Source organism: Strigops habroptila, chromosome 4 (assembly GCF_004027225.2).
Source record: "Strigops habroptila isolate Jane chromosome 4, bStrHab1.2.pri, whole genome shotgun sequence".
NCBI lineage: Eukaryota > Metazoa > Chordata > Aves > Psittaciformes > Psittacidae > Strigops > Strigops habroptila.
The window spans coordinates 21,998,178-22,024,868 of NC_046358.1; the positions used below are offsets into that span (position 1 = coordinate 21,998,178).

The 26,691-nt window shown below is 38.8% G+C and overlaps 2 protein-coding genes across 10 annotated transcripts in view; one reads left to right on the top strand and one right to left on the bottom strand.

Moving 5' to 3' along the window:
- The first annotated feature begins 275 nt into the window (after positions 1–275).
- On the top strand, positions 276–16,254 carry XRCC3 (X-ray repair cross complementing 3). Of its 3 annotated transcripts, none has more exons than XM_030482600.1 (8): positions 276–941; positions 1,742–1,839; positions 2,188–2,325; positions 3,229–3,441; positions 10,094–10,248; positions 12,516–12,728; positions 14,064–14,110; positions 15,507–16,254. In XM_030482600.1, the coding sequence occupies exons 2-8, from the start codon at positions 1,785–1,787 to the stop codon at positions 15,727–15,729; spliced, it is 1,044 nt and encodes a 347-aa protein (XP_030338460.1). In that variant the 5' UTR covers positions 276–941; positions 1,742–1,784; the 3' UTR covers positions 15,730–16,254. The 3 variants fall into 3 exon arrangements, with proteins under 3 accessions (XP_030338460.1, XP_030338463.1, XP_030338462.1); XM_030482603.1 differs by having other exon boundaries at positions 721–941; positions 1,727–1,839; XM_030482602.1 differs by having other exon boundaries at positions 721–937; positions 1,732–1,839.
- Positions 16,255–18,612: 2,358 nt separating this feature from the next.
- The window catches only part of KLC1 (kinesin light chain 1), a 50,059-nt gene continuing 41,980 nt past the window's right edge, over positions 18,613–26,691 (bottom strand). For 4 of the 7 annotated variants that reach the window (XM_030482594.1, XM_032919873.1, XM_030482590.1 and 1 more), the window contains 2 exons: positions 23,634–23,700; positions 18,613–22,256 (listed from right to left, as the gene is read on the bottom strand). In XM_030482594.1, the coding sequence (XP_030338454.1) occupies positions 22,191–22,256; positions 23,634–23,700 (133 nt within the window). In that variant the 3' untranslated portion in view covers positions 18,613–22,190. The remainder of the gene's footprint in view (positions 22,257–23,633; positions 23,701–26,691) is intronic. The other 3 variants (XM_030482595.1, XM_030482593.1, XM_030482592.1) reach the window with 1 other exon arrangement.

Below are 26,691 nucleotides of genomic sequence, written 5' to 3' on the forward strand. Positions count from 1 at the left end.
CCAGCCAATGACCGCCCAGACCCTCCCGAACAGGCACGGCGCGCTGCCAATGAAAAGCAAGGAGCCGTCAGGCCCCGCCCACCCACCCCAAACACCCAATAGAACACTGCCTCTGGACTTCCCAGCCAATCCCGTACCGCTTGGGGTTTACGGTTGGCGTGTTATGCTTTCCCCACCTCTTTAGGCGCTAGAGGCGCATGCGCAATGGGAACTGTCGGCCCCGCAACCCGGAAGCGAAGGGCGTGCGCGCCACAGCCACGCCCCCGTGTTCCGCGTTGGAGGAGGCGTGGTAGCCAATCAGCGAGCGGGGCCGCGCAGGGGCGGGCTCGGCGGTGCGGAGCGCCCGCGGCTGGTGCCGCCGCCGGCGGGGGCGAGCGCTCCGCTCCGCTCCTCCCCCGGCACGTACCGCCCCGCACCGCCCCGCGGAACAGATCGTGACCGGGGCGAACAGCGTCCCGCCCGCTCCTTCAGCGGCGCCCTGCCATTGGCTGTCCTGCCGGAGCGGTCGCTGTGAAGAGTTTTGATTGGCCTGTGACCGGCGACGTCGCAGCCAAGCTGCTCGCCGATTGGCTACGGCCTTTTGCGGTGGCTCTGGCGGGGGGTTCGTAACGGGGGTGAGGGCGCGGGCGCGGGCGCGGGCTGCGGCGGGCCCGGGTGCTAGGCGGCTGGTGCTGTGCCGCGGCGGGCCCGGCTGCTCTGCCCCTCCGTGCGCCCTCACCGCGCTCCCCTCTGCCCCGCCCGCCCTGCCCTGTGCCAGGGCTGGGGCAGACCCGAGCGGCCTCCGCGGGACCCGCCTGGCTTCCGCATAGCTTGCTCCTGCTGATTTCCCTCTTCCCGCGGCCTCAGACAGTGGCTGCCCTGGAGCGGCTTCGTGTGCCCAGGGTGTACAAAATGATTTGGAACCCGTCCGTCAAAGGTCACCGTAATCATGATTAACATCAGTAAGTTTCGACTTCTGACTCTTGCCAGAATGCTGCTTTGGATAGGTGTTGCTTAAAAGTAGCTGTTTCTTCTCCTACGTTTGTTCTGCCGTCAGGAGCCACAGCAACCTCTCCTCTGTGTTAAAAAAGGGATTGTTCGTTAAGTCATATATTTTTATCTAACTTCTTTGGGTCTGCGGCAGTCATAGACCCATAGAATAGTTAGCGTTGGAAGGGACCTTAGGATCATAACGATGATCTGAATAATGGTAACAAACATCATGGTCCTCTTCCAGGCAACTCTAGTGCTAAACTAATTGCATTTCAGATCGAAGTATTAAAAAGAGTGTTTAATGTTGTTGCAAGAAACAAACTGATTTTAATGTTTTAATGCTAAATTTGCAATTAGCTAATCAATATATGTTTGGCTATCCAATGTATGAATCGTCCTGGATCATCCCAACTTGCACATGCATAAGATTTATTTTCCATTTGAAAATTAAAAACTGATGTAAAAAGTGTCTGGATAGAAATGACTATCGAACGTATTTGTGAGCTTTGTTCAATCCACAGCAAAAGCACTATGGAGCAATTAAAATTACTAGTAGCTCTTAACAGCAGTATTAGTGGTTGAACTCTTTAACAGATATATGTCAACAGCTATCTATCTGAGAAGACTTCTGCCAATGTGCTGAATCGTTCTTTTTCTAAGATAACTGATAAATATATTGTTAAAAAGTAAAAATGTATCCTAGAGACTTTTGAATGATGCTTACTTTTCTTGTTGCATGTATATCTGATAAAAGCCACTTTAATAATAGGTGATTGCCTGATGTGCTGTTCATCCGGGTGCTGTATCAGGAAATGGATTGGGACCAGTTTGACTTGAACCCTAAAGTAATTGCTGCCCTTAAGAAAGGTAACTTAGTTTGCCAATGCCTCACTAATAGATCTGTCAGCAAGCTGTCCTGCTTCTGTGGGTATAAGCACATAGATGTACATTAGCATTTTAAAACTGTAATTATTTCATAAGCAAGTTCTTTGAGTAACTTGAAGTGATGGCTTTTGCCAGTGCTCCAATAATCATTTTCCAAACAATTTTATAGCATGTGTTGATGCATTCAAAGTAAATGTTGCCTGCCCTGCATACAGGAGTGCAGGGTAGACAAACTAAGTAAATGAGTAGTAGGAATTGGGAAGACTTTTACTTTTGTGCATAAGACTGTAATCTACCCCAAAGTATTTATAAAAATTCTTCTAATTTCAGCTGACATAAAATCGATAAAGGAGATTTTAAATCTTTCTGGAGCAGACTTGCAACGATTGATGAAACTGTCCAGTGCAGACATACAGTGCTTATTGAAAACGGTCTCTCACATGCTGAGGAGAAACAGTATGCTTACGGGTAATACAGTCAATACAAAAAAACCTGTTCTATTTAAATCTTAAAATACCTCTCACTGGGACAAAATATGGTTTTGGCTCCTTATTGGCTCAGTAATGTGATTCTGAAAATGAAAAGGCAAGTGTTTTTATTATGCTGTGGTGAATTAACTAAGGACAGCCCCTCTGAGACCTTAAAGGTACATGGAAGTGGGTGGGTGTCACTCTTCAAGATCAAGCCTGCTTGAAACAGGATAAAATAATTCTCCAGTCTGAAAAGCTTCATTAAAGGAACAAAATATTTCTGTTTTCTTTCTCCTTCTCTCTCCCCCTCTTGCTGTTTTACTTTTGGACTAAGACTAGTTGAAAAACTTACATATTAATAAACTACATAAACTGATTTGATAGAAACACCTCATTCCAAACCAAGCAGGACCTAGTAGTTCCTCCTGTACAAATGCTTCATGGCAGCTCTGTACTTAAAATTTGTTTTCTGATTTGCATATATCTTCAGGCTTTGGCCAGATGCCTGCTACACTGCTTCATAGGCTGCTATGGCTTCCTGTTTCCATGATTGTTGTGCTTGAACCTTGCTGGCAGTATTTTCTGAGGGTATAGCTTTCCAGAGACTCCTTGAAGGCAGAGAAAGGAAAAAAAGCTTTGAGAGGCAGAAAGGGCTCAGTGTAAACTCTCAGTTTTTGAACAGGCATTTGGTCAGTAGGGCCAGTGGGGAAAGGGAGGTGGAAAGACCAGGCTGAATCAGAAAAATTTCCCATCAGCAAAGACAGCATCCCTTATAGGTATACATCTGATATACAGCTTCTATTTTGTATCATCGTGTGTTGGAAAGATACTAAATGAAACTCCTTTTTTTTCCCTTTCTTTTTAATATTACAAACAAACAAAAAAATCCCAAACCTTGCAGCACTTCAGCTCTACCAAGATAAAGATCATCTCACCTCTCAAAACCAGAAGCTAAGCCTTGGATGTTCAGTACTAGATAACTTGTTAAAAGGTGGCATTCCTTTAGTGGGAATCACAGAAGTTGCTGGGGAAAGTTCTGCTGGGAAGACTCAGATTAGTTTACAGCTGTGCCTTTGTGTGCAATATCCTTACAAATATGGTGGATTAGAGTCTGGTAAGTACTGAAATGTAAGTACTGATTAATTTGGCATTTGGAGGAATATCCTGTCTTTAAGAACATCATAGAAGCATAGAATGCTTTGGGTTGGAAAGGACCTTAAGATCATCTAGTTCCAACCCCCTGCCAGGGGCTGGAGACCTTCCACTAGACCAGGTTGCTCAGAGCCCCATCCAACCTGGCCTTGAACACTGCCAGGGATGGGGCAGCCACAGCTGCTCTGGGCAACCTGTGCCAGTGTCTCACCACCCTCACAGGGAAGAACTTCTTCCTAATGTCTCATCTAAATCTCCCCTCTGTCAGCTTAAAGCCATCGGTGCACTGAAGTAGAATGCACGTATTCAGTGCATCTACTGTCTTACTGTAGTCTGTCTTACCCTTACAGCTTTAGTAGTAAGCTAGTTAGTTAGTAATTGTCATATAGAGAAAATCATGCTCTGCACATGCCCTGCATCGCAGCATAACTTAATACAAAATTACTATTGGCTGTTGTCTACCTGCCTACTGCTGTGGTTGGACACATGCAAACAATATATGAAAAGCATTGCTGTCCTAAGTACTTACTGACTCCTCAGGTATCAACCACAGCAAAACAGCTTGTCCAATAATTTTCCACAAACATTTCAGGTATATTTTATACCCTAGTTGGGGATTTTGAATTTCAAAGAATATTTAGTTTGATAACAATAATTACAGTGATTTACAGAGTAAACCTGATGGAAATATAGCTGAAGACAGTTAACATTGTTTTGTATAGGTTTGCCAAAGTATACAGGTTTATTCTTTGAGTATAATTTTTTAACATTCTATCACATTAATCTAACTCCTAGTATTTACTGGGGTTTTTTTAGTGTTCTATGCTGTCTTAGAAAGGAAGGAAACTTGTGTCACTTTTAAGAATTTGGTGTCCTGGTAATCTGTCTTAGGTGTATTTTGGCTGTGATCTTGTTCTTCCTTTTATGCAGCACTGGCTTTATTTTGGCAGCTGAGTGGTTTCTTGTGGGGATACTTAATTATTTCTAGTACTACATCCACCGATGTGGAAAAATATGGAATGTCCAAATGAAGATCTTGCTTAAAGGGCTGTAATTAGCCTGTGGCTTACGTTACTTTCTTTCAATTTACGTCATTAATCAGAGCAGAAACATATATTTTCTTTGATTCCTTGGTGTGTTGCTGAAAACTGCTGCAAATAGTTTGAATGCAAATATGTTTTTATTCATGCCCCAACACTGATCCTGATTTATATCAAAAGAAAGAAACCAGAACAGAGTACAGAAGAAGGTGCCCAACATCCTAATGGCACTCTTGTCTCTTGTGCCAGACAGTAAGCTTCCTTGTAGGGCTACAAAATGTCAAGTTTTTTTGTGATTTGCGTTTGCAGATGATTCTTGTTTCTTACGCACCTGGTACTTGGTGCTAGAAGGATTGCTTTGTTGTGTCTGTCCCACACCTACCCACTCCTAAGTGTTTCATGGAAGATAGGCTAGAATGGCCTGGCCATCGTGTCAGTGCTCCTGTGAGAGGATCAGAGTGTTTTGGAAGGGCTGAGAGGACAGAACATTTGAGGATCATGAAGGTATAGAACGTGGAAATATCCTGCTGCTGGAGTTGGACAGCTAAGGGAGTGGTGGAATCCTAATTCTTGCAATTCTTTACTCTCAGTGTGGTTTCTTGCCATATGTTAGAAGGCATACAGTCATAGCAGCAGATACTGTTTACATAGCACTTAGAAAATGAAACTCGATTTTGCTGCAGTCTATAAATAAGGGTTTATGTTGAGTCTCTTACGAGAAACACAGGAACTAAAAGCTTATGTTAAGTATGAGAAGTTTTATTCTTTAGAAAACTTGAGAACAACAACAGTGCTTAGTCATTATCACAGAAGTCTAGCACTACCAATAGGAGATTAATCTTGGTGCTAAAACGTTGCTACAGATTTAAAATTGTGGTGGGTCAGGTGGGGTTTTTGGGAGGGGGATGTTTGTTTTCTTTCGTTGTTGGGTTTTGGTCCTTTGTGTTTGTTTGAGGTTTTTTTTTTTTAGTGCTAGAAACTTCCCTTCTCTTAGGTGGTGATGTTGAAATATGTTTCTTTAGACAGTATAGATTTATTGTGTATTTCCTTCATTTGACTTAGTGTAATCTTATTTACGATTCTCAGTGCTAGGAGGTTGGCAGCAAACAGAAATTAGGACATGCTTTGCCTCCAGGTTCTCTTTCTGCCATTCTAAGAATGTCAGTTATGGTCAATTGCATGTTGGCTGAATTTATTTTATATTCATAAGTAGTGCATGAATATAACATGACAAATTCCTATCCATATTAGAATTCTGAATTAGAAAAAAAAGTCTGCTGCTGAGTCTTAGTAACAGGCCGGTTTGGTGCATGACAGATCAGGTTCACAGGACTCAAAATCTGTCCTCCTTTGAGGATGGGGTTTTTTGGTGCATTTTATTTTTGTTCTTTTTGTTTTGGGGTGGTTTTTGATCAACAACCAGCATAGCACTTCTGTCAGTTTAGCTGAGAGAAGAGCACTGGGATTTAATGCAATTGCTGATTTCTATTCAGTTTTTATGAGGAAAGATGTTTATATGATTACTGAGGACAACTGACTCATTAAGAGTGTCTCAGCTTCTTTCTCAAAAGTGGTAACTACCCTGACTCTTGACTCATTAGTGTTGCAGCTTCCTAATAAACTGTAAATAGCACAATGCTATAGGCTTTTCTGTTTGCATTGTACTACTCTCCTCTTATTATTTAGGCTATGGCAATTCATTTATCTTTAAAGATACATGAATATTAAGTGCTTTTGCCTCATAATTAGGCGTAGGCCTTTAAAATTGAGTTTAGTTATTTGTCAATCTTTTCTAGCCATTGTAACTTTGCTATGAAGCACTTCCTGTATTTTTAATGCATAGGTGTGTATTCGCCTTAATCAAACATTGAATTGTGACTCAAACTGAAGAGCACAAACAGAAGCAGAAGAGGCTTGATGAAGGTCCAGTAGGAGAGAGTGCTGTTCTCATTGTACTGTGCAACTCATATTTTAAGCAGAGGCAAAGCTCATCTGATATATTTCATGTGGTTTAACTCCTAAAAGTTCAAGATGCAGATTACACAATTGTTCTGTGAAATGAGCAGCACTTCAAGAAAAACAAAAAGGTTGTCCTACTGTATTTTGGAGAAATCACAAATGGAAGTTATGTACTCAGAGTACAATATCTGCTGTAGTAGCTTTAATGGATGTCAAAGAAGCATTACAGAAGAGTGCAAGGTTGGCAGGTGGCTGAATGCCAGTATTTACAAAACTAAGCTGAGGCAGGAAATACTCTTATGAAGTAGAACTGTTCTTAAGAAGGAATTCTTCTTGGTGGTGGTTGTTTTTTTGTTTTTTAGAACAAGTGTTTCACTAAAAAAAATTAACCTGACTAGATGAATTCATATAACTTTAAAATTGCTGTCATGGTTTTACAAAGAGGATGGTGTGTATCTATTGATCAGGAATTTTAAATCTAGGCTGCTCGACCAGTGGAGCAGAGAGGACCAGATTTTTGTTTCTTCAGCTGTTCTTTTTTCCCCACAGGTATTACCACTTTAGGATTACCTTGTTAGCCTCGATTTTCTTGTTGATCAGGTATAAACATGAAACCAGGCCACAATTGCATGTATGTTTGTAACACAGTAAGATTGCCTGATCATTTTATACTCTTCTGCTTTTGCCTTATGTTTTTTCCTATCCCTGTTCTTGTTACTGTACTGAAATTATCTGCAACAAAGATCTTAAGTAGAATTTTATGTTTCTTTTTGTCTAGAGAAGTTAATTTGGGGAAAAATGTATTTTTTCCAGCAAGTCTCTCAGGTTCTCTGTTTTGAAATGTCTTGAATGTTGCAATAACTCTGGATTAAAATACAATTATGTAATCAATGGAGCACCAATCTATCTAGAAATACAAATCTGGTTTTACAAAACCCTCATGAAGTCTCAAGTAGTGGACATTCTGTGCTTTCTGGGTAAACCAAGGAGAGGACAAGGGACATACCACTTAGAAGCAGGTCTGATTTTTAAAAAGCAGACAATTTCTCTGTAAGCCAATATTCACGGTAAAGAAATCCCTGTCTTTCAGAAATAGCCAATATTGTGCAAAAGGCAGTCAGCCGTGAATAAGAATGGTAGTTGAGAAATCCAGTTACTTTAGCAACTGTTATCTCAACACAAGTTAGCACAGCTTTTGTTAGTATGAAATTCAGAAAGAACATGGGCTTGAGGAAGCTGTATATCTTGGTGGGTTTTCTTTATTTCTTTGTTTACTTGGTTTTGAATTTGCATCATTGTGATTTTCAGTTTTGTGGTGTGTTGCAAGACATAATTGCTGACCTGAGTGAGTATTGGTGCTAGATATGCATTGTGATTAGAAATTTTTCTTAACTTAGAGCTTTTTAGAAATTGTGAAACTGGAACCTGATTGGGAATGCGTGAAGTGCTGGTAGTAAAGATACTCACCTGCCTATTTGATACTCAGCTGTCACTATCAAGTTGGAGAGTGATAGGAAAATGAGTCCAATTAGGAGAAATTAACCTAGGGAAATAGTTAAGAAAATTAAGGTTCACATAATTAACTGCTTACTAATTAGCTATTTAGAAAGCCTTTAGCAGTTAAGTGATATAATTAATAGGTTACTGTGTTTTCCTCGCCTGAGCTTCATACAAGTTCAGGCACTATTTAACAAGCTGCTGATTGTCACTGTAAACTTAATGGAGTCAAGTAACTGTGGACTCATTAATTAATTTATTTAAAATTTTCCTTTGCCGATGGAACCTTGTACGTGTGCTCATTTGTGTCTACAGGTATTGTGAATTACTTCGGTTGTAATTACCAAAGACAGCATTTATGTCCATCCGCTCAAGTGCTAGGAAAAAAAGTGGGAAAAGCAGGGAACATATTCATGGTTCAACTTCTTAGGTTTTTTATATGTTGTAGTTCAGGAATCATGATGAGATCATGACTGCTCTGATTGCTAATGCTTTATTGCAGTCGTTATTCACTGTCAAATGTTATAAACTTCTAACACCCCTCACAGACATGAATGAAACTGGGCGGTTAAGAATGGAGGCCGAATATTTGAGTGATAAGTGCTATTGGCTGCCAGGGCCAAGGAAAGTAAAAAGGAGCTGAAGTATAACTCAAAACTGTTATTAGGTAGGATGGAAACAGAAGTTGTGAAAATATTTCAGGACCTCCTATGGAAAGCCTGGAAGATGATGAAGAATTTTTCCATGTGATAATAATTGAGGAAGGTCTTTCATTCTCACCTGTCAAAAACTTTTTTTTTTAATTAGTGGGCATGGGTTTTGTTTTGGTTTTTTTTTTTTTTTCTTTACCTGATAGATTTCTGAGGTTTTAAATGTTTCACATGTGAAGTCAGGTGATTTATGTAAGAATTTGTGGAGGGGTTAGGGAGAGTTAAGCTGAAATGCAGGTTTAGTCCTACAGCAAATTAGGCTTAGCCTCATCTCTGTCTTACATAGAATATTCTCAGAATTCAATACCCTGTGTTATACAGGTGTCCACCAGCAAAATATTTTTATTGATAAAGTAACCCTTAATTTTCACTTGATCCAGTCTTGAGATCTTTCAGTTCCTGCTGTTGGATATAGTTTCATAGTTTTTTTTTCAGTGGAATATATAGAGGATTTGGAAGTTGCTTCTGGAAATGGGACTTTCCACTCCATGGAGAGCCAGAGCAGGGGTGGACCATTGGAGTGGAATTGTTCAGGATATCTCAGATTGCCAAGCATATCAGCTGCTAAACTGTGTTAGCAGCGTCATGTTAATCCTTAGATGTAACCCTTCAAGTATTAGCTGATAATTCTGGCGAGTTCTGCAATAACAGTAACAATTTATTTTTTTATAAAGAAAATATTGCATGTATTTCTGTTTGATTTCCCCAACATCTTTGATGTGTATGGTTAATTTTCTCTGCAATAACGCATACTTGTTAACCAGAAACCACAGTAACAACATATAGACATCACTCGCAGTAATGGGATTGAAGTATAATGCTGCTTATCTAATCTACCATTTTCAGGAAGAGTCAATTGGACTGAGATTGGATGAGTGATCCTCTTTAAACAGACTTACCCATTGTAGTAATAAGTACCCCTCCACTTGTAAATTTAAAAACAAGAAACTTGAAAACAGTGAGTGAAATTAATCAAAATACTGGTTGTACTGGGTTTGGCTGGGACAGGGAATTTTCTTCACAGAACACTGCTGTGCTTTGTGTTTCTGACCGAAACAGGCAAACTCTGCAGTGTTGCTCTGTTTGTGGATTGGATAAATTATGATACTTATAATCACCCGATTTAGGTGGTCGAGGTGTTCCGCAGCTGTGCACCTAGCTGTCACCTAGTGGAGAGTACAAAAACCCAATTCTGTCACCAAAAAAAGGACCCAGCAACTATGGGAAAGTCATAGGAGCAGGTTTTTTGTTGTTCATAATTGATTCAGTGTGGCTGCAAAAAAAGTAACATGAATTTCCAGGTACACGTGTCTAGCTTTTGAGTGCAGAATGTATTATTTTTGTGCTGTTAAGAAAAGGGAGTGTAAGAGCCCTGTTGTAATAATAGAGGTGCTTTCCTTGACTATAGGAGCTGTCTACATTTGTACAGAAGATGTATTCCCAAGTAAACGTTTGCAACAAGTCATAGATCAACAACATAAGCTGCGTGCAGATGTTCCAGCTGAAGTCATACAGAAGATCAAATTTGGAAACAGTATTTTTGTTGAACATGCAGCAGACTTAGTAAGTAGTAACACAAATTAAGAATGTGCAATTATTACACTATAATCTAGTAACCACAGGGTGATTTTTTTCATGTAGGAGACCTTACAAAAGGTTGAGTGAACCAAGATTTGTAATGAATACTACTTAATCTCTGCAATTTGTTGGTAAAGAACTATTACAGTGTTTTATTATGAAGGATATTAAAAGAGAAATATTAATATTTTAAAAGAATGGATCATATAGTGAATTTTTGTAAGTCATTATGTTTATTAAAATGTAGTAGACTTACTGCTACTAGTTTTACTGCAGCTTCCAGGGAGATTTTCATTGAGTTGGGAGACAGGATATAAATACATGTGCAAAAGGTGGTGTGTATCCTGACTGGCTTGCAATGTAACAACAGAGTTGTTAAACTGCTATTTAAGGAAAGGGTACAAAAAATATCATCTGGAATAGGCAGTGGCAGAGCATGACCACGGCTGTGCTTGCCCCTTTACCTGTAACATGTCGTAGTAGAACTGGACAGGAAAATATACAACCTAAGTAAGTACTGTACTTTTGCTTTGTAAACCGCCTTTGTCATGCTTTTTCATAAGTAGCTGTTAGTACGCTCTTTATTGATAGAACATCTGAAGTTCTGTTTTCTCTAAGGCTTGCAAGTAGCACTTCTGAAATCATTCCAATTGTTGGGTTTTTTGAATTGTAGTTTGCAAGTGTAAGAAGATGCTGCACGTCAGTATGTTTACCACTTACCGTGTGGTCCAGGCAGCAGCTAAGCTGCCTTCTCCATGTCCCTTTCACTGGAAATCTTAAAAGTTTCTGGAAGCTAGAGTATGTTATTGTAAAAAGGAGGGAACTGCCCTATAGTAGCACGTACATCCCTCTAAAATACCCTTAAAAGTAAAACAATACACTCACTGGTAATTCCAGCAACTGCACAGTAGATGGTTACAATTCATATATTGTTATCTACAGATTCAGTTTTTGTTTGTGTGTGTATCCGTATACATAGAACGCATTGCTATATACAGGCAGATGATAGCAGCTGAAGTAGAAATCCAAGTCACAATTACATTCTGCAGTTTCTTTCACACTGAAGCTTTTTTTACTTGCTGCATGCTGAAGAATCCAGTTGTTTGTATATTCACTTGAAAAGAATGAGTCTTGTACAAACAGAAGGACCACATACAAACACTGAACTGTTTAAAGTGCAGCATAGCTTCCTGTAGATGTATCAGTACGTGAAACAAAAGAAACAAAAAAAAAAAATCCCTTTTCCAGAATGGAAAGTAGTCGTATATTCTTCCGAGTAACTTTTTCCCATCAGTTAAAAAAAAGAAAAACCTTTGATATTATAATATTTTGTAAAAAGCAGCTCATTCGTAGACTAGAACTTACTGTAATTCAGACTTGAGAATTACAATTTCATTTTAAAAGCTGTGGAATGCTGGAGGGTATCTTATGTAATTTTGGATGAATGTAAGCTCTTAGCTGTGAACCTCTATTTAGATATAAAGAGTGGCACCAATCAGAAGTGTGACTCTCACATTATTGCTTTTTTTTGCCAACACTGAAATTTCTGATGGCCAGAAGCTGAGATTATCACCATGAGCTTGTTCTCCCTTCCACTCAGCTGCTGTAGACCACATTGTTAAGGACAGGTACTAGGCTACAAGTACCTTATTTGTATATAATAGATGTTGAGCCCTACAAAATATTTGTTAAAGATCTTGCAATTGAAATGTTTGGTGATTTCAAAATATTCAATTAGTAAAACTTCTAATAGGGAGGATGTAAGTTGCAGCTACTCATGTTCATTGATCAAGACTCTTGATCAATATGGATTTGTTGTAGCAATTGTGTATTTTACTGTTACTGTATCTTTAGTGGAACAGCAGTGTAGTCTATGCCTTTGGGTTTACATATTTAATGTTAGTCTTGAGTTCTCAGTGTTTCAAGGAGAATCACTCTTGCAAAATAGAATGGTTTAGGATAGTAGTATTGCATTCTTGAGATTTGAAATGTTGGTAAGCAGCTGATTCAAGTCAGAGCTGCAGGTAACTGTACATTGCAGTTTGATCTCTATTTTTTTTTTTCTTAAGGTGAAAGCATAAGACATTAGTGAAAAATGGTTACTGGTGAGGCTTAAAGATCTGCAAACTCACTTTATGATTAGAAACTCCATCAGCTTGTGTTTCAGCAATGCTACCTGTAGTTACTACCTCAGTTTTACAAACAGAGGTATTTGAACTGTTCTAATACTGGCTGTTTGTATTTTGCGGTAGGATACCTTTCACAACTGCATTACTAAAAGGATTTCCCTGCTGCTTGCAAGAGGCATGGTGCGGTTGGTGGTCGTCGATTCTATTGCTGCCTTGTTTCGATGTGAATTTGGAGCTTCAGATTCTGTTACAAAGGCTCGGTATTTGCAGACATTTGGCGCACAGCTTCACAGTTTAAGCACTAGATTCAGGACTCCAATAGTGTGCATTAATCAGGTATGACATCAAAACTGCTGCTTATTTTATAGGGACCATTTAATAAATGGTTGGGGAGGAGGAAATCTGTGTATGCAGATTTGGTGTTAAATTTAACATTGTCAACCAAATATTAATGACTGATGGAAACTAAAGCTTCCTTAAACTGGTATTCTTTAAACTAGTAAATCTTAACTTCTTAAACTTTAAGAATAGCATTTAAGCTTTTATAGACTGTTAATGACCTCAAAGGTTGTCTATTAAAACTAATGAAAATAGATACGTATAGCAACTGTGCGAAGCATCAAACTAAAATAACAAGAGTTCTTAACACTACCTTCAAATGCCATTGCCAGCAGGATTGTTTTGAGAACAGTTATATTCCACATACACAGGAGGCAGTGAAACACCAGGGTCTGTGCTGCCTTTTTGCGAAGCTCAGCACTTCTGTGTAACTGCTGAGATTAGTAAAACATTAGAATTGATGCAAGCAAAAAACCCACAATAATACCAGTCAATAATAATATTCTTTTGAGAAAACTAGGCAAGATGTTGCATCTATCCTGTAGAAGTGGCATGCCACTGCTCTTAGTCTAATCACAAATCAAAGGAGCATGTGCAGGCTGGAGATAAAGCACTGACACTCGGAATGTGGCCTCAAAAAGGGATAAGTAGATGTGCAGGCAATCCACTACTAGGAAACTCCCTTTCTGGTGGGCCCTTCCATCCAATGAGTAAGTACTCAGCCCTGAGGTTTTCTTCTCACAGCAGAGGAGAAGGTGTAAGGAGAAAAGCTGAACTGGAGAAGTTTTTATTTAGAAGAATTTTATATCAGGAAGAAAGATGTTCTAGAAACATCAAGTCAACTGTTACTTGTTTGATTTGTTTCTAGGAGGAGTTCTGGAATTATGGAATGGGCAGTGTGTAAAACCTTACATTTACTACCATAACTGGAGGGGAGTGTACTGGAATTCATACATGGCAGTAATTAGAACAGCTTTCAGGCACATACAGTGTTTTTCTTTTCAGTAAGAATCCCATTAAGATTCAGTAGGATTTAAATTTCAGCCTCAAGTTACTCCTAATGTTTTAACCAACTTTATTTTTTTTTTTACAATTTAAATATCTAGTAGTAGTTAAATTCATATAAGCTAAATATTGTAGCACTGTAAACCAAGATTATACCTCACAACTCCTTTTTAGTTTGCCTGGAAAGAATAAGGGGTTTCTAACTTGGCTTAATACGTGATCCAGTTACTTGGGCTTTTGTGGCTTCACTCCCTTCCCTGCCCTTCTGCTTGCTAAAAACAAATGCGTAACTACAGGTCAGCTTCAACCATCATTTTTCTGTTTTAGGTGACTGATACAGTGAGTGACTCAGAAGCTGCTCAGTGTTGTTGTAGGTAAGCCATCTGCAACAGAAGTGTAACAATGTCATACGCAGCAGCATTTAACCACTGTATTTTTTATAACTCCAATATAATCTACCAAAGCATGTTAAGAGTGGTAGAGCATTTTACCCAGCAGTGCTGCATTTGCTGGAGATCAGCAATAACTAATGTGCTGTAAAGTGGAAGAAACTGTCATATATGCTTACGTGGTAATCCCTAATCAGCAAGTTAGGGGGGGAAGAAGTTAATGGCTCTTGTACTTGCTTACGCAAGAATATTTTTGCTTCTCATATCTGATAGCTTGTCTTTGAAAGCTGGGGATGGACATTTTATAAGGGCAGGTAGTGATAGGGGGAATGGCTTTAACCTAGAAGAGGATAGATTCAGATCAGGTATTAGGAAGAAGTTCTTTACTGTGAGGGGGTGAGGCATTCAAACAGGCTGTCCAGAGAAGCTGCGAATGCCCCATCTCTGGCAGTGTTCAAGGCCAGGTTAGATGGGGTTTGAGCAACCTGGACAAGTGAAAGGTGTCCCTGCCCATGGCAAGGGGGTTGGAACTAGATGATCTTGAAGGTGCCTTCCAAACCAAACCATTTTATGATCCTATGATATAACTGAGAGCATTTTATGTCTTCTTAAAAAAATATAGCAAACAAACCCTATTGGTTGATTTCGTTGCTTAAGAAAAAACCCCTCTTTGACATCAAGATATTAACAGGATTCAAACATACATATTTCTTATTTGAAGCCTAACTATAATCTAGAGTTACTAGAGAGGTAGGTGCTACATAAATGCATTTCTGCGAGAAGTTAGTTATGTCCTCCAGATTCGGAAGGTGATGCAGAACAAGGATAAGGTTCAATTTCCTCCTCCTCCCCCCACCCCCTCCCCAGTTATCTTGTAATTCTCTTCCTGCAGAGATTGCACTCTTTCCAGGGGAAAAAAAAAAAGTTTTAATCTTCAGGTTGAAATGAATAGTTACACAGTGTCATATCTGCCCAATGTTTCTAAATATACCTGCAAATGGAATCCAAGGCCAACAGTTACATGGTTCAAATACTTACAGTTCAACCACCATTTTTGTATCACTATTGTCCTATGACAAGAGGGGACACACCGAGACACAGGCAGGTGTTCACCATGGCTGTAGCTGGAAGAATGACTGAATTATTCTGTATAGAAGCACTTCTCTTCCCATTATTACCTTGCTACAGAGAGAACCCAGTGTATAGCTTTGTGAAGATAGCCCATAATCTCCATCTTTGAAGACCTATAGGTTTAAATACAGCAAATGACGGTAAATAGAGACAGTAGATCATTGCTTCCAGTGTCACTTTGTTATAACAGAAGTGAAGATAATTCATATTAAATTCATACATGCAGAAATCTGTATTGTTTTCTTTGCAGTGTAGCGGGTAACAGAGTCTCTCCAGCACTTGGAATAACCTGGGCAAATCAACTGCTAATGAGACTGATGGTCAGCCGAACACCACAGCCTGAGCGGCCCCCTGGAGTTATGTCACACCACACTGGAAGCGTGAGGACTTTACGAGTAGTTTTTGCTCCTCATCTCCCTCCCTCTTTTTGCTACTACACAGTAAAATTGGAAGGTGTAAAAGGAATAAAATAAATTCTTTGTACTGTAAAGCTGTCTGCTCCAAAACCATATCAAAACTACTCTGCTTCAGGAGGAATTGCTGGTTAAATTAAATTCCTCCTAGATGAGACAAATGGACACTGAAATAAAGAAACAATGATGTGACTACATCAGGTGTTGTCAACACTGTGAAAGATCTCTTTATACTTGGGTATATGTTCACACATTTTTCTGGTAAGTATTCTGAAGAAGAGTAGAGCTTTGGCTGGGCAGAGGCTGCACAGTGAAGTGTGATGTGGCAATCCACATGGTAGGGGAGATCTGATTTCTAATTTAGCTTTAATAGCATGCTAATCTAGTGACAGCATGTGCTGCAGTGGTGTACCTTCTGTGTGTCCAGACCCACAGGGACTCCAATTCAGCCAGTGACTCTTTTCTGCGGCTGTTTCTGGGCCTCATGCTGCCATTAAGTACAGCCATTCTTCAATCTGTAGGGCCTCAGAAATAGCACAAAGCAGCTATCCTGTTTTAGAACAACTTGTTATTAATATTAGGATTTTAAAAAAGCCATAAAGATACTTGATTTTAAAATCTTACAGTAAGAATTAAAATTGTACTGCTTTTGTACTATATGGGCATGTATAGCTTCACGGAACTTTGACTTTTTTTTAGAAATGGCTCTTCTCCTGCTTTCTGGTTCTCTCCCCTCATAGCAAAAGCCTCTTCAGCCTCTTCCAGTTAAAAACAAACCACATGGCACCATCCCCTTACTCTGCTCTGCTGGCCCAGCGCTGATGCTGCATGACCATGTAGTTTCAGAGCAAGGGCTCTGTATGTGTTCCTCCCAATGCTCTGCACAGCTCTGCGGTTCATTGGATCGAGGTAACATTCTTGATCAGCCCCTGGATTGCTGCCCCTGTAGCTTCTGCCCCAGGCTTTGCTCAGCTGTGCTCCTGAAGGGCTGCTGTAGCAGGTTCCATCCATCCCTCGAGTGATTGCTTTTCTCAATTTTGCATTGTTAGAGCTTTACGTGTTTTTCTTTCCATTTTTGCACTATTTATCACAACTTCTTCTGTTGTCCTCCAACTACAGCTGTAACATCTGCTTTCTCTACTCACTGCTGATTTTCGTGCAAAAGCAAGACCCATGAAGTTACTCACATGCATTTTCCTGCACAAGTCAAGTCTTCCTGACATTGCCCGTGTTGGCCTTTACTTAACTCTCCAGCTGCAGGTTTCAGTCTGAGTCAGAGTCCATTTCCTGCTTCATTACCACACACAAACCCTGATCCACTAAAATACAACCAACCCCCAAGTCATCAGTTGCTCGCAGCAGCCGAGTGTTCACCTGCACTTTCTACCCCTTTCTGCAGTTATTCACAGCCAGAGTCAGAAACCCAGACCGTTGTTCACCTGACACTGGTATAGCTTTTGGGATACAAACCCTCTTTGAAGCCTTTTGTCAAATCTGTTGAAACATGCTGAAGTCTTAATAAATGCAAGTTACGAACCTTCCCTTTATACAGCTTTATTCATCTTTGGATTGCACAATGGAGAGTTGTTGCTATACAGGAAAAAAAATGAAGTAATGTTTTACAAAGAAGGTTTACATTCTAGAATGTATTCAGTATGTCATCTTTATCCTGTAAGGCTACATTTAAACATTTTTCTACACTTTGAAAAGAAATGTTAAGTGACACTTGAGAAATTTTAAGCAGTTTCAAGTTAATCTGCAGCTTGGTGACATATAGAAAGAGGCCTTTTTCAGCAGAAAGCTCACACAGAGCTCTGGAAACATGGCTTTGGAAAAGTAGAACCAAATTAATTTGTGCTTGATGAAGAATTGACACAACTGACCTATCGACAGAATAGATGTAATGAAACACACTGAACAACCTCATTACAAATTTCTTGATGAAATTATAGTGAATTACTGGTATTTGTTACAAATAACATTTAGGGAAGTCTATTTTCAACAAAGTTTTATGGGGTAAGACAAGCAGGTGAATGGGATTTCATACACAGCTGTGATGTGAGGAGCAGCAACTACACTTGGAGATCAAAATGCAGCATCTTAAGAGCCAGTCTTGGAAGATCTATTTTTTTTTTAAATCAAGCATGAAATCCCTATGTCGGGGAGGAGAGAGAAGGAGGGGTTTGTGTTTCCCCAAGAAGGACACACTGACATTACAAATGGTTTTCTGGTGGCAGTGTTTGGGTTTTTTTAAGTGAGGTCCTAGAAAACAGAAAATGCCCTTCCTGCTTACACAGAACTCACCTGGCCTAATTCCATTGTCACTCACCACCCCTACTCCATGGTGCTTCTACTACGTAATTTAAAACTAAAGACAAAATAACCTTCCCTGCTTGAGTGGAGACTCGAGTATAAATATAGGGAGCCTCAGGATCTGGCTTTAAAAACTACTTCACTACACTTGTTCTATGCTCTATACAACATTTAGTCTTCTCAATCGTGTGTGTCGTCTAACAACTGTTAGAGCAGTTCTGTTAAATGAAGCTTCCTAACTATGGTTCTCTCAGTATTTCTTATTTAAAAGATGATAACATCTTTTTATTTAATTTCTTTCTTACAAGTAAAGAACAGTTTTGCAGCCTCACTATGAGCATGAGCATCTTTCTCAACAGCTCCTGTCTTCTGCCTTATAGCTGATGGTGGCACCATGGTTCGCTCTTGCTTTGTTGTTTTGGGCTTTTTGTTTAAAACAAACTACCTATTGAGTGCACTGAGACTAATGCGAGTGGGTCAGAGCGAGGCAATAATCAAATGTAGATGTTCAAAATTTCCCTCAATTCTAAACTATCTACAAGAACTCCGAAGTGCCAGTGTTTATACTGATACTTCTGTAAGTCTGTGACAATGTAAAGTGACTACAATGAAACTGTAAACTTCACAGCATCACATCTCTTAACATTTATTCTCTCAGTACAGGCCAACATGACCAACAATGCAATTCTCTTAGCAGCTTTCAGACAAAATACATGACCTACATAACAAAAACTGAAGTAACTTGAACTCATCAGGTTTTGTAAACACACTTCCACTGCAGCACTGCATGCCCCTTTTACTATTTATTTACAACAGAATCACACCATTTTCAAAATTACTAGACTCAGTGGTACAATTTAAGCACAAATACTCCTCAGGCTTAAACCCATTTTGTTTTACTACCATTCAGGAAGGCTTCAGGGAAAGGAGGTGCCGTTCGTTTTAAGAAAAGGCTCAAACTCTAGAGAATGCGTTCAATAGTTTTTCTGTTGCTTCAGTGCTATGTTCTGTCACCACAGTACTGCAAGCACAAACATCACAGCAATAGTCCAGTTATTCCTTCTAAAGAGGAGCAAATCATGAAACAGTTACATTTTACAATAGTATTTAGTAAGATCTAAACTCAAGACCAAATACTGCCGGAATTCCTAAAGACCTGCACACCACCACACAGACACAAGGGCCGTGGGCATCTTTCCGTCAGTAACAATTCCACATACTATTCCTGCAGCACCCCACTGCAATACCCTAGAACCACCAGCCTCCACTTGTAGGAGAACCTGGAGAAAGTGGCATAATTGGAGTCCTCATCATGGTTTGAGTGAAGTTCACACTTACAAAACTGAGATTCAAACCCCAGCAGCCCAACCCTAACAAACAGCCCAACCCTGTCAATTCTGAAGGTCTTTTTTACATTTCTGTTTCATAAGAGCTGTTGATTTGGTTCAGTACTGAAGCCATGCAGGACTTTTACACAACTGGGTATTCTGGGTTTACACTTTGTGCACTGTTAGCTACAACTGGTACAGGGAAATTCAGAAAGAAAATCTTCCATAAAAGCACACTAAGAGGCCCACCTGAAATTTAAATGTATACAAACATTGTCCTGACAGTAACTCATTCACCATTCAAACACACGAAGTTTGCTTTTGTACTTTACAAGATCTTCTCAAACAGCTCCCTGGCTCGTAACTATCAGGAGCTGGCTATAATTCTGGGTGATTTATTAAGTCTTGAAATTTGTTTCTTCTCTGGAAAAAAAAAAAAGTAAAAATAACCTTTTAAATGTAAGAATCGTTTAATAAGCAGTAGCTCAACAACTTAATCTTCCAACACACTTTACAATACTATATAAAGGTTTAAAACATTTAAAAGCACAGTACTAGTAATGCCACCAACACTAAGATCCTGAACGAGAAAGCTCCCTCACTACCACCATCACCCCACTATGGTCTTGCCTTTTAAAACTTCCTGCACATTGTAGTTTGGCATGGTTAAATATTTTATTGCTATTTACATGAGTTGGTTTGTTGGGGGTTTTTTGAGAGGCTGCAAAAATAATTTTCCTTCAAAGTTGAAAGATCAATGTAGAAAAATTCTTCCATTTAAGTACTTCCTTATTACCAAAACCAGCTCTGTCTCTAAATAGTTTTGTGGGCTTTTTTGGGAGCTGGACTCTTGTAGCGGCCTCCCAGTGAAGTACTGAGCTCACAGACCAGGCACGCTGAGCCACTCCTACAGCGGTAGCGTCCTGCTGGTGTGGAACGGGCCGACTGCGAGGGGTGTTTGCAGCCAGAGGGACAGACAGCTCTGTCACTTCCCGGCTGGCCCCGCTCAGTGAGCTGCGGCCCATGTCCAGCTCCTCTTGCAGAGCCAGCTCAGTCTGCTTTTGGGTAGAGAACCGATTCATCAACGAGTGCACACAACATGTCTTGCTTTAGGGGGAATAAAAGTATATATATTATGGTTTTTCTTTTATATAAAAAGCTCTTAATAAAAAGATTAAAACTCAAGAGTCTACATAAGTACATATTGTTAAGGTAACTGAGCAACAATCTGTTCTTGCTCGAGTTCATTAATGAATTGCATTACTCTGTGCTAAAACTCCTACACATTAGCAGCATCATATCTCACCGTTTCTAAACTGTCTTTCTAGCAGGTACACCATACTCATAAGGTACCTCCTGGTAAACATAGTTAAGTGCATAACATACACAGCCTTTTGCATCAGTTATTGTAACCAACTTGAAACCAGATGCAAAATCAGTCAAATGCTTCTACAAAGTACTAATTCTAATGACTCCTCACAGTCTATTAAAATACTAAAACTTGCTTACGTTCCTTTGTTTTGCCTCCTTCGGCTGTCACTAACCTTGAATGAATATTCCAGCTTTTCCCAAAGTTACCTTCCTTCGGCATTTTCCAACTCACATCTATGACCACAAATACATTTGTACACACACTCGTTTTACTTTCTCATCCAACTTCACATGAATAAGAACTTTTACAAAAGATGAACAAAATTACAAGCTTTACAGAAAAGCAAAAGGAAAGACTAGTGTCTATAAAATACTTAAAACATACATACTTAGTTCCAGCAGCAGTCCTGTATACAGACAGCATATGTATTAACTGTAAGTAGGTTTAACATGGATGCATGGTCTAACCAGTTGCTTGCCAGTTACAGCCATCTGATGCTTCCCCTGGGGCCCCTAGGATTTGAGTGGTCCTTTGCACAGCAGCTACTCCACTGTGTAACAGCCTAGTGTGTAGCTGCCTCCTGCTGCTGTTGTCAGCTATCATGGAGAAAGGCAGGATTTGGGATCAGCATAAGGAAATGTTGGGGCCCTTCTGGCAAATGGGGTTGGACTTTGAATTCCAGTGGACAAGCAAGAAAGTCAACCTGAGGCTTTATGTTTCCCCAAGAGCACCAGGAGCTGCTCTGGGACAGCTGAAGTCTAAAACTTCTGTATTCTTCAACCGTACACAGTAAAGGTCAAAACATTTTCCATTTCTCCTGATCAACATTAACCATCCTCTCTCCATTGATAATTGTGCCCTAAGACATCAGCAAGGATCAAAGTCATGGTCACAGGTATTGCTATTCATGCTATCTCTATATGATGCAACCCCAGCCATCTCTTCTGATAAATTTAATAGCTCAATATAGTGGTTAAGTAAGCCGTGCCTAAGTGCTGTTTTGCCAGCTAAGGTTTCTAACATTGCAATAATCAGTGGAGCAAAAGAAAGCCCCACCAATACAGTACGCTTAATTTGAATTTATACAGTAATGCACATCAATGTATCCTTTTCTCATTCCAGAACTGTATATATTTACTGCTACACATTTAATTTTGCCGGCGCTTTCAAATGCATTTTGGTATGCTTTAAATATGTTTGTATTTTTACACTTTTTTGGCTGCTGTAATATTCCAATCTATTAAAGAAATCAACATAAGGAGCATGAATGGGAGCAGTGCAATGAGCAATATATATCTACATAGTTTTTCTTTAGAAGAAAACACCCACTAATGCTGTGTTTAAAACCATCCCTATTTAGAAAAGTAAAACCAGCAGTCCATTGGAAGAAAACCCAACAAAATTACAAACTAGGTGTTCCTATACATAATGATGAGGAACCAAAGCTTTGAAGGTCTCAGTGCTTCTTTATTCACAAAGGAATATTAGCTAGCTTCTGTCCAAGACTCTCAATGCGCCAAATCAGTATGACTGACACTCAGAGCTCTCGTGTCTGTCAGACAATTATTTCGTTCCTGTGTGAAGGGGAAAAAGACAAACAAATAAATTAAGCAGACGTCCAGAAAGTTCAAGCAAATAAACAAAGTTACTTGTTTTAACAAACAGGAACAAACAAATACAAGGAACTACAGAGAACTGGCCTTGTTCATGTTGGGTAGGGGGACAACTTTTCCATATTCTAATAAACATCTTTTTCCCCAACTATCAACTAGTGATACTGAAAAGATCTATTGACAGGTATATACACCCTTTACAATCCTGACCTAAACCTTACCAGAAACACAAGAGCCCATCTATAGGAATTGCCATGAGCATCTAACAGTGAGCAAACTACTGAAATTCACAAGAAGTGAGAACTAATTTTCGTATTGCTATGTACACACAAGCAACAATTACTCTTCTGGAAGTCACATCAATTACACACTAAGGATCCAGCTTAGGGGCACCTAGGGCATGCCATTCTGAACCCTTGTCACTGTTGCTTCAAAGAATTATGCTTTACCCTGGATTTTTTTCTTGGCTGAAGTTCACCCTAAGCAAAGTTATGTATATATGTCACACCACAGAAAACTCTGCAGTACATTCATTAGAGATAATATAGTTAAGACATCTTTATGCCACTCAACAGCAAAATGAGAGCCATACAGTCTGGGCTTACTTGCTACTTTAGGACAGTGATCAAGACCAAAACATACAGTTTTGTTAGTACAGAAGCAATTTTATCTTCCTAAAAATTAGTTGCAGTTACTGTGTTAGTAAAATGCACTACAGCGTTTAGAACACAGAACACTGCTAACTCATTTGACAATGTAAGAAAGAATGATTTATTAGGTAAAACAGGAAATGGGAAGTAGCAACTGGGCACATGGTTTACAGTTAAGCAAAGTAGGGTTTTATATTAGCAGAAGCATAACATAGATCAGACAAACTTAGAGACTTGCTCCTATTCAACCTCAGAAACAACTGAGGTCGCATTTAAAGGAACCTGAAAACGTGCAGCAATTAAGATGATTGGGCCTTCTGCAATAAAGGGGATGAAGTAAACAAATCCTGAACTGGGCTTTAAAAGTTCCTGTATTTTATCTTTACAAGAACATATGATTCCAGAAGTTTCATATCCACTGTAATAGTCAGAAAGTCCAAAGCAGAGACTCCTTGGTATCATAAAAGCCAATGCTCTTTACTGGTCAGACATAAGCACTTGCTTAAAATGAAGCATAATTCACAAAAGTGTTACAGAATTACGCCTTAAGCATATGCTTTAAGCATCTTACTAAGGTAGGCTCTTACCACTCATTGGGAGTTTGTTGTTTTATTAATCATCATACTCTCTTTATCCCAAACCCTACTAATGATAGCTATTTTTGTAAGAGTATTGTAGGGCTTCTTACTTGAAAATGATCTTCAGTAGCCTTGCCACCCATGTTAAGAACATTCAGAGAACTGGCACGCTTCATGCTGCAACCAGGACAGTGAACATGCAAGGATAAACCAATCAGAATAGCTGAAAACTAACAGCTCTAAAAACACAAATGTAACAATGAGCAATGCATAGTAAAGGGAGTTTGAACAATGCCCCAAAACTGATCTGAGGGATACCCCTTTAAGAAAACTACATAACTTAGAATATGTTTATATTCAGTTCTAATTTACATGTAAAACCAAAAAAAATTACCAGCTCCTCAGAGCTTAAACGTTACAGGCCACTGACTTAATTTCAACTCAAACCAAAATCTCAGTTTTTAAAGCATATCAAATGAATACACTGAGTTAGCACTGATTTTTAATTAACTAATTCTCAGCTTCAATTTTATGTAGCTTCTTACAAAGGCATCAAAACATTCATACAGTTTAGGAAAAATGTGAAGCGTGAATAAGTTTGTTACGTAGGCAGCATTTAACGTGTAAAAGCTACAACAAACATTAGTTTAGGGCTTTCTCTCTGATCTAGGTAAATCTTCAGAATCAATTTCAAAAAGCATTTTAAAATCTTTTATTTTACATGTTTTAAAGTGAATGGAAGCAAAAGGGTTGCTGCTGTTAACTTTGGTTATGCTTTTGGCTTTACAACACAACCACCCAAGAATACTGTACTGAAAGCAACAGATTATTTAAAAAAAATAAATCAATCACCTACACAGGAACTACTGAGAGTCAGAATATCACTGCATTAACTGTAATATCTACTGCTGTTTGAGACGGGGATTAATAGTTTACCTACATTTCTCAAACATACACAAAATTTAACAAAATATTTTAAAATGTGTAATGAAATTCAAAATGAGCCTTAAGATTCACACCATCATGGTGACTACAACAGGCATGTCTGATGTCCTTTATCCCCAAGCGTCTGTACGTTACTCAGAATGTTCTACATTTGCTTTGATTTTTCACTAGCTCTTTAACTACTTCAGAACTCCTAAAGGAGGGCTTTGAATACGTATTTGATGAACTATTCACAAGACGATGAGGCCCTAATCCTGCAGGGTTAGACACAACTGGTCAAGGCCAAGTTTCTAATGCTTTCCAGTAACATGGAAAGGTTTATCCGTACAGATCACCTTAGATACTAACCTGTGTTTCTTCCTACTGAAGCAAGACTACTAACAGTTGAAGTCTAGCACGATTTTTAAATGCTTTCATAAAGCAAAGACTTAGCAGAATAACAAACCAAACACTAACACACACAGGCAACAGCTGCTACATAACACAGGCTCACTGTCTTTTCCTAGCATTAAATCTGAATGTTTCAGAAGCTAGAACATACACAATTTAAAATATTTGACATGAGTGTTAGCAACAACAAAGCAAAGTCTCATGCATGGTATACACCTCTCATTTATTCAAGGAAACACATAGAAGAAGCGGTTATATATGGAAGTCAAAGTAAGTTAATCTGTAAAACACAAACAAACATTACATAAAACTCTCCAAAAGAGCATAAAGGCTTATGGAAAACATTCAAGGGAAATAGAAAATCCACCAGTAAAAATTTACACACGTAATTTTAGGTTCTTGCTGAAGTGCCAATTAAAAAGTATTTTCTCTTTTTTAATCACACAGGAGATACTGGTTTCTTTATGGGTTGTTTTTGGGGGGTTGTTTTGTTTTGTTTCTTTGTGTGTTTTTTTAAATCAACATGCTTGAGAACTTTAGTCTGGCAAATGCACTTTTAACTCCCTCCATGTTAGAAACATAACTGCACAAAGAGCATGCAGTTGGTTTTCAAGTGCTTAAGTAATAGCAATGATGAAAGCTTTTTTTCTTTTTTTCTTTTTTTGAATTATAAATCTTAACTGTTCTGCTCTAGGATCAAAATTTTCAAAGTGAAAACATCAAATCTAACATTGAGTGAAGTTAAATTATTACAGAACTGAAGAACTGATAGAGATACTGTGTGTTTCAAAGAACAATTCTTAGTCTTTGTCAAAAAGGCTTTTGCATGATTTTAACTAAACAATTTCCCTGATGAGTTTTCTACTTTATTTTCTCCAGCCTTCTGTATCAACCAACACCACGGTAACTGTCTCTTTCATGCTATGATATTAATGTATTTCTATTTGAGTATGCCTCATTCAGAATCTTACCAGCAGTGTTAATTACTATTTACAAAAGCACAGTATAAGCAACAAATTAATTTCAAAATAGTCTTCCCAGAGACATAGGCAGGGAATGCGGACATGTACTGCTAAGGAAGGAGGCACATATGTCCTCTATCTACCTAGAGCAGCTGACTTCACAGCAAAAATGATTTATATGTACGCTATGTCACTATTGTAATATTCAGGTATCAAACACTCTAAAAACGTTTGCATAATAAAACTGAATATCCCTTTTAGTAAACTCAGAAGCAGAAAAAAAATAAATCTATTTACTAAAGTTTTTTCAGAAAATGAACTCAGAACAACTTCCTGGAATATCAGTACGTACAGCTGTGCTTCATGAGCTACAAAGCTGGTGTTTAATACCAGGCATCTTTGTTATTAAAACTAGCTAATATAAATTAGGATTTAAAAATGTCTAAATGTCTATTTCATAAAAACAGAGCTTTGCAATATTTATTGTCTTACACACTCAACGTGCATATCTACAAAAAAGCCTGTCAGTGCAAAACATGTATTGCAAGTTTAAGAATAAATTATTCTTTGAGAACTATGGTGACATCTAAAAAACAAGAATACTTTGTCAAAAAGTGAAAGCAAGAAAGATATTGCTTTGTTTTCAAATCTGTTTCATTTTAATGTCTTTATTTGAGGAAATCTTCGCTGGTGATAGAGACCCCACGATACAATTAATGTTAATGTGGGTAAATTACTTCTATATTGGTCAAATAACATTCCTAAAGTGCAGACAATAAAAAGGCAGATGAATTCTTACGGGAAATTGCAAAGCCAAATGTCTTTGGTTATACATAAACACAATTTTCGACACCTATAATCATGGAATTAC

Coding starts and splice junctions, on each gene's coding strand:
- XRCC3 (XM_030482600.1), top strand. CDS start 1,785: ATGGATTGGGACCAGTTTGACTTGAACCCTAAAGTAATTGCTGCCCTT. Junction 10,249..12,515: donor TTGAACATGCAGCAGACTTA/GTAAGTAGTAAC, acceptor ATTTTGCGGTAG/GATACCTTTCACAACTGCAT. Junction 12,729..14,063: donor CAATAGTGTGCATTAATCAG/GTATGACATCAA, acceptor TTTCTGTTTTAG/GTGACTGATACAGTGAGTGA.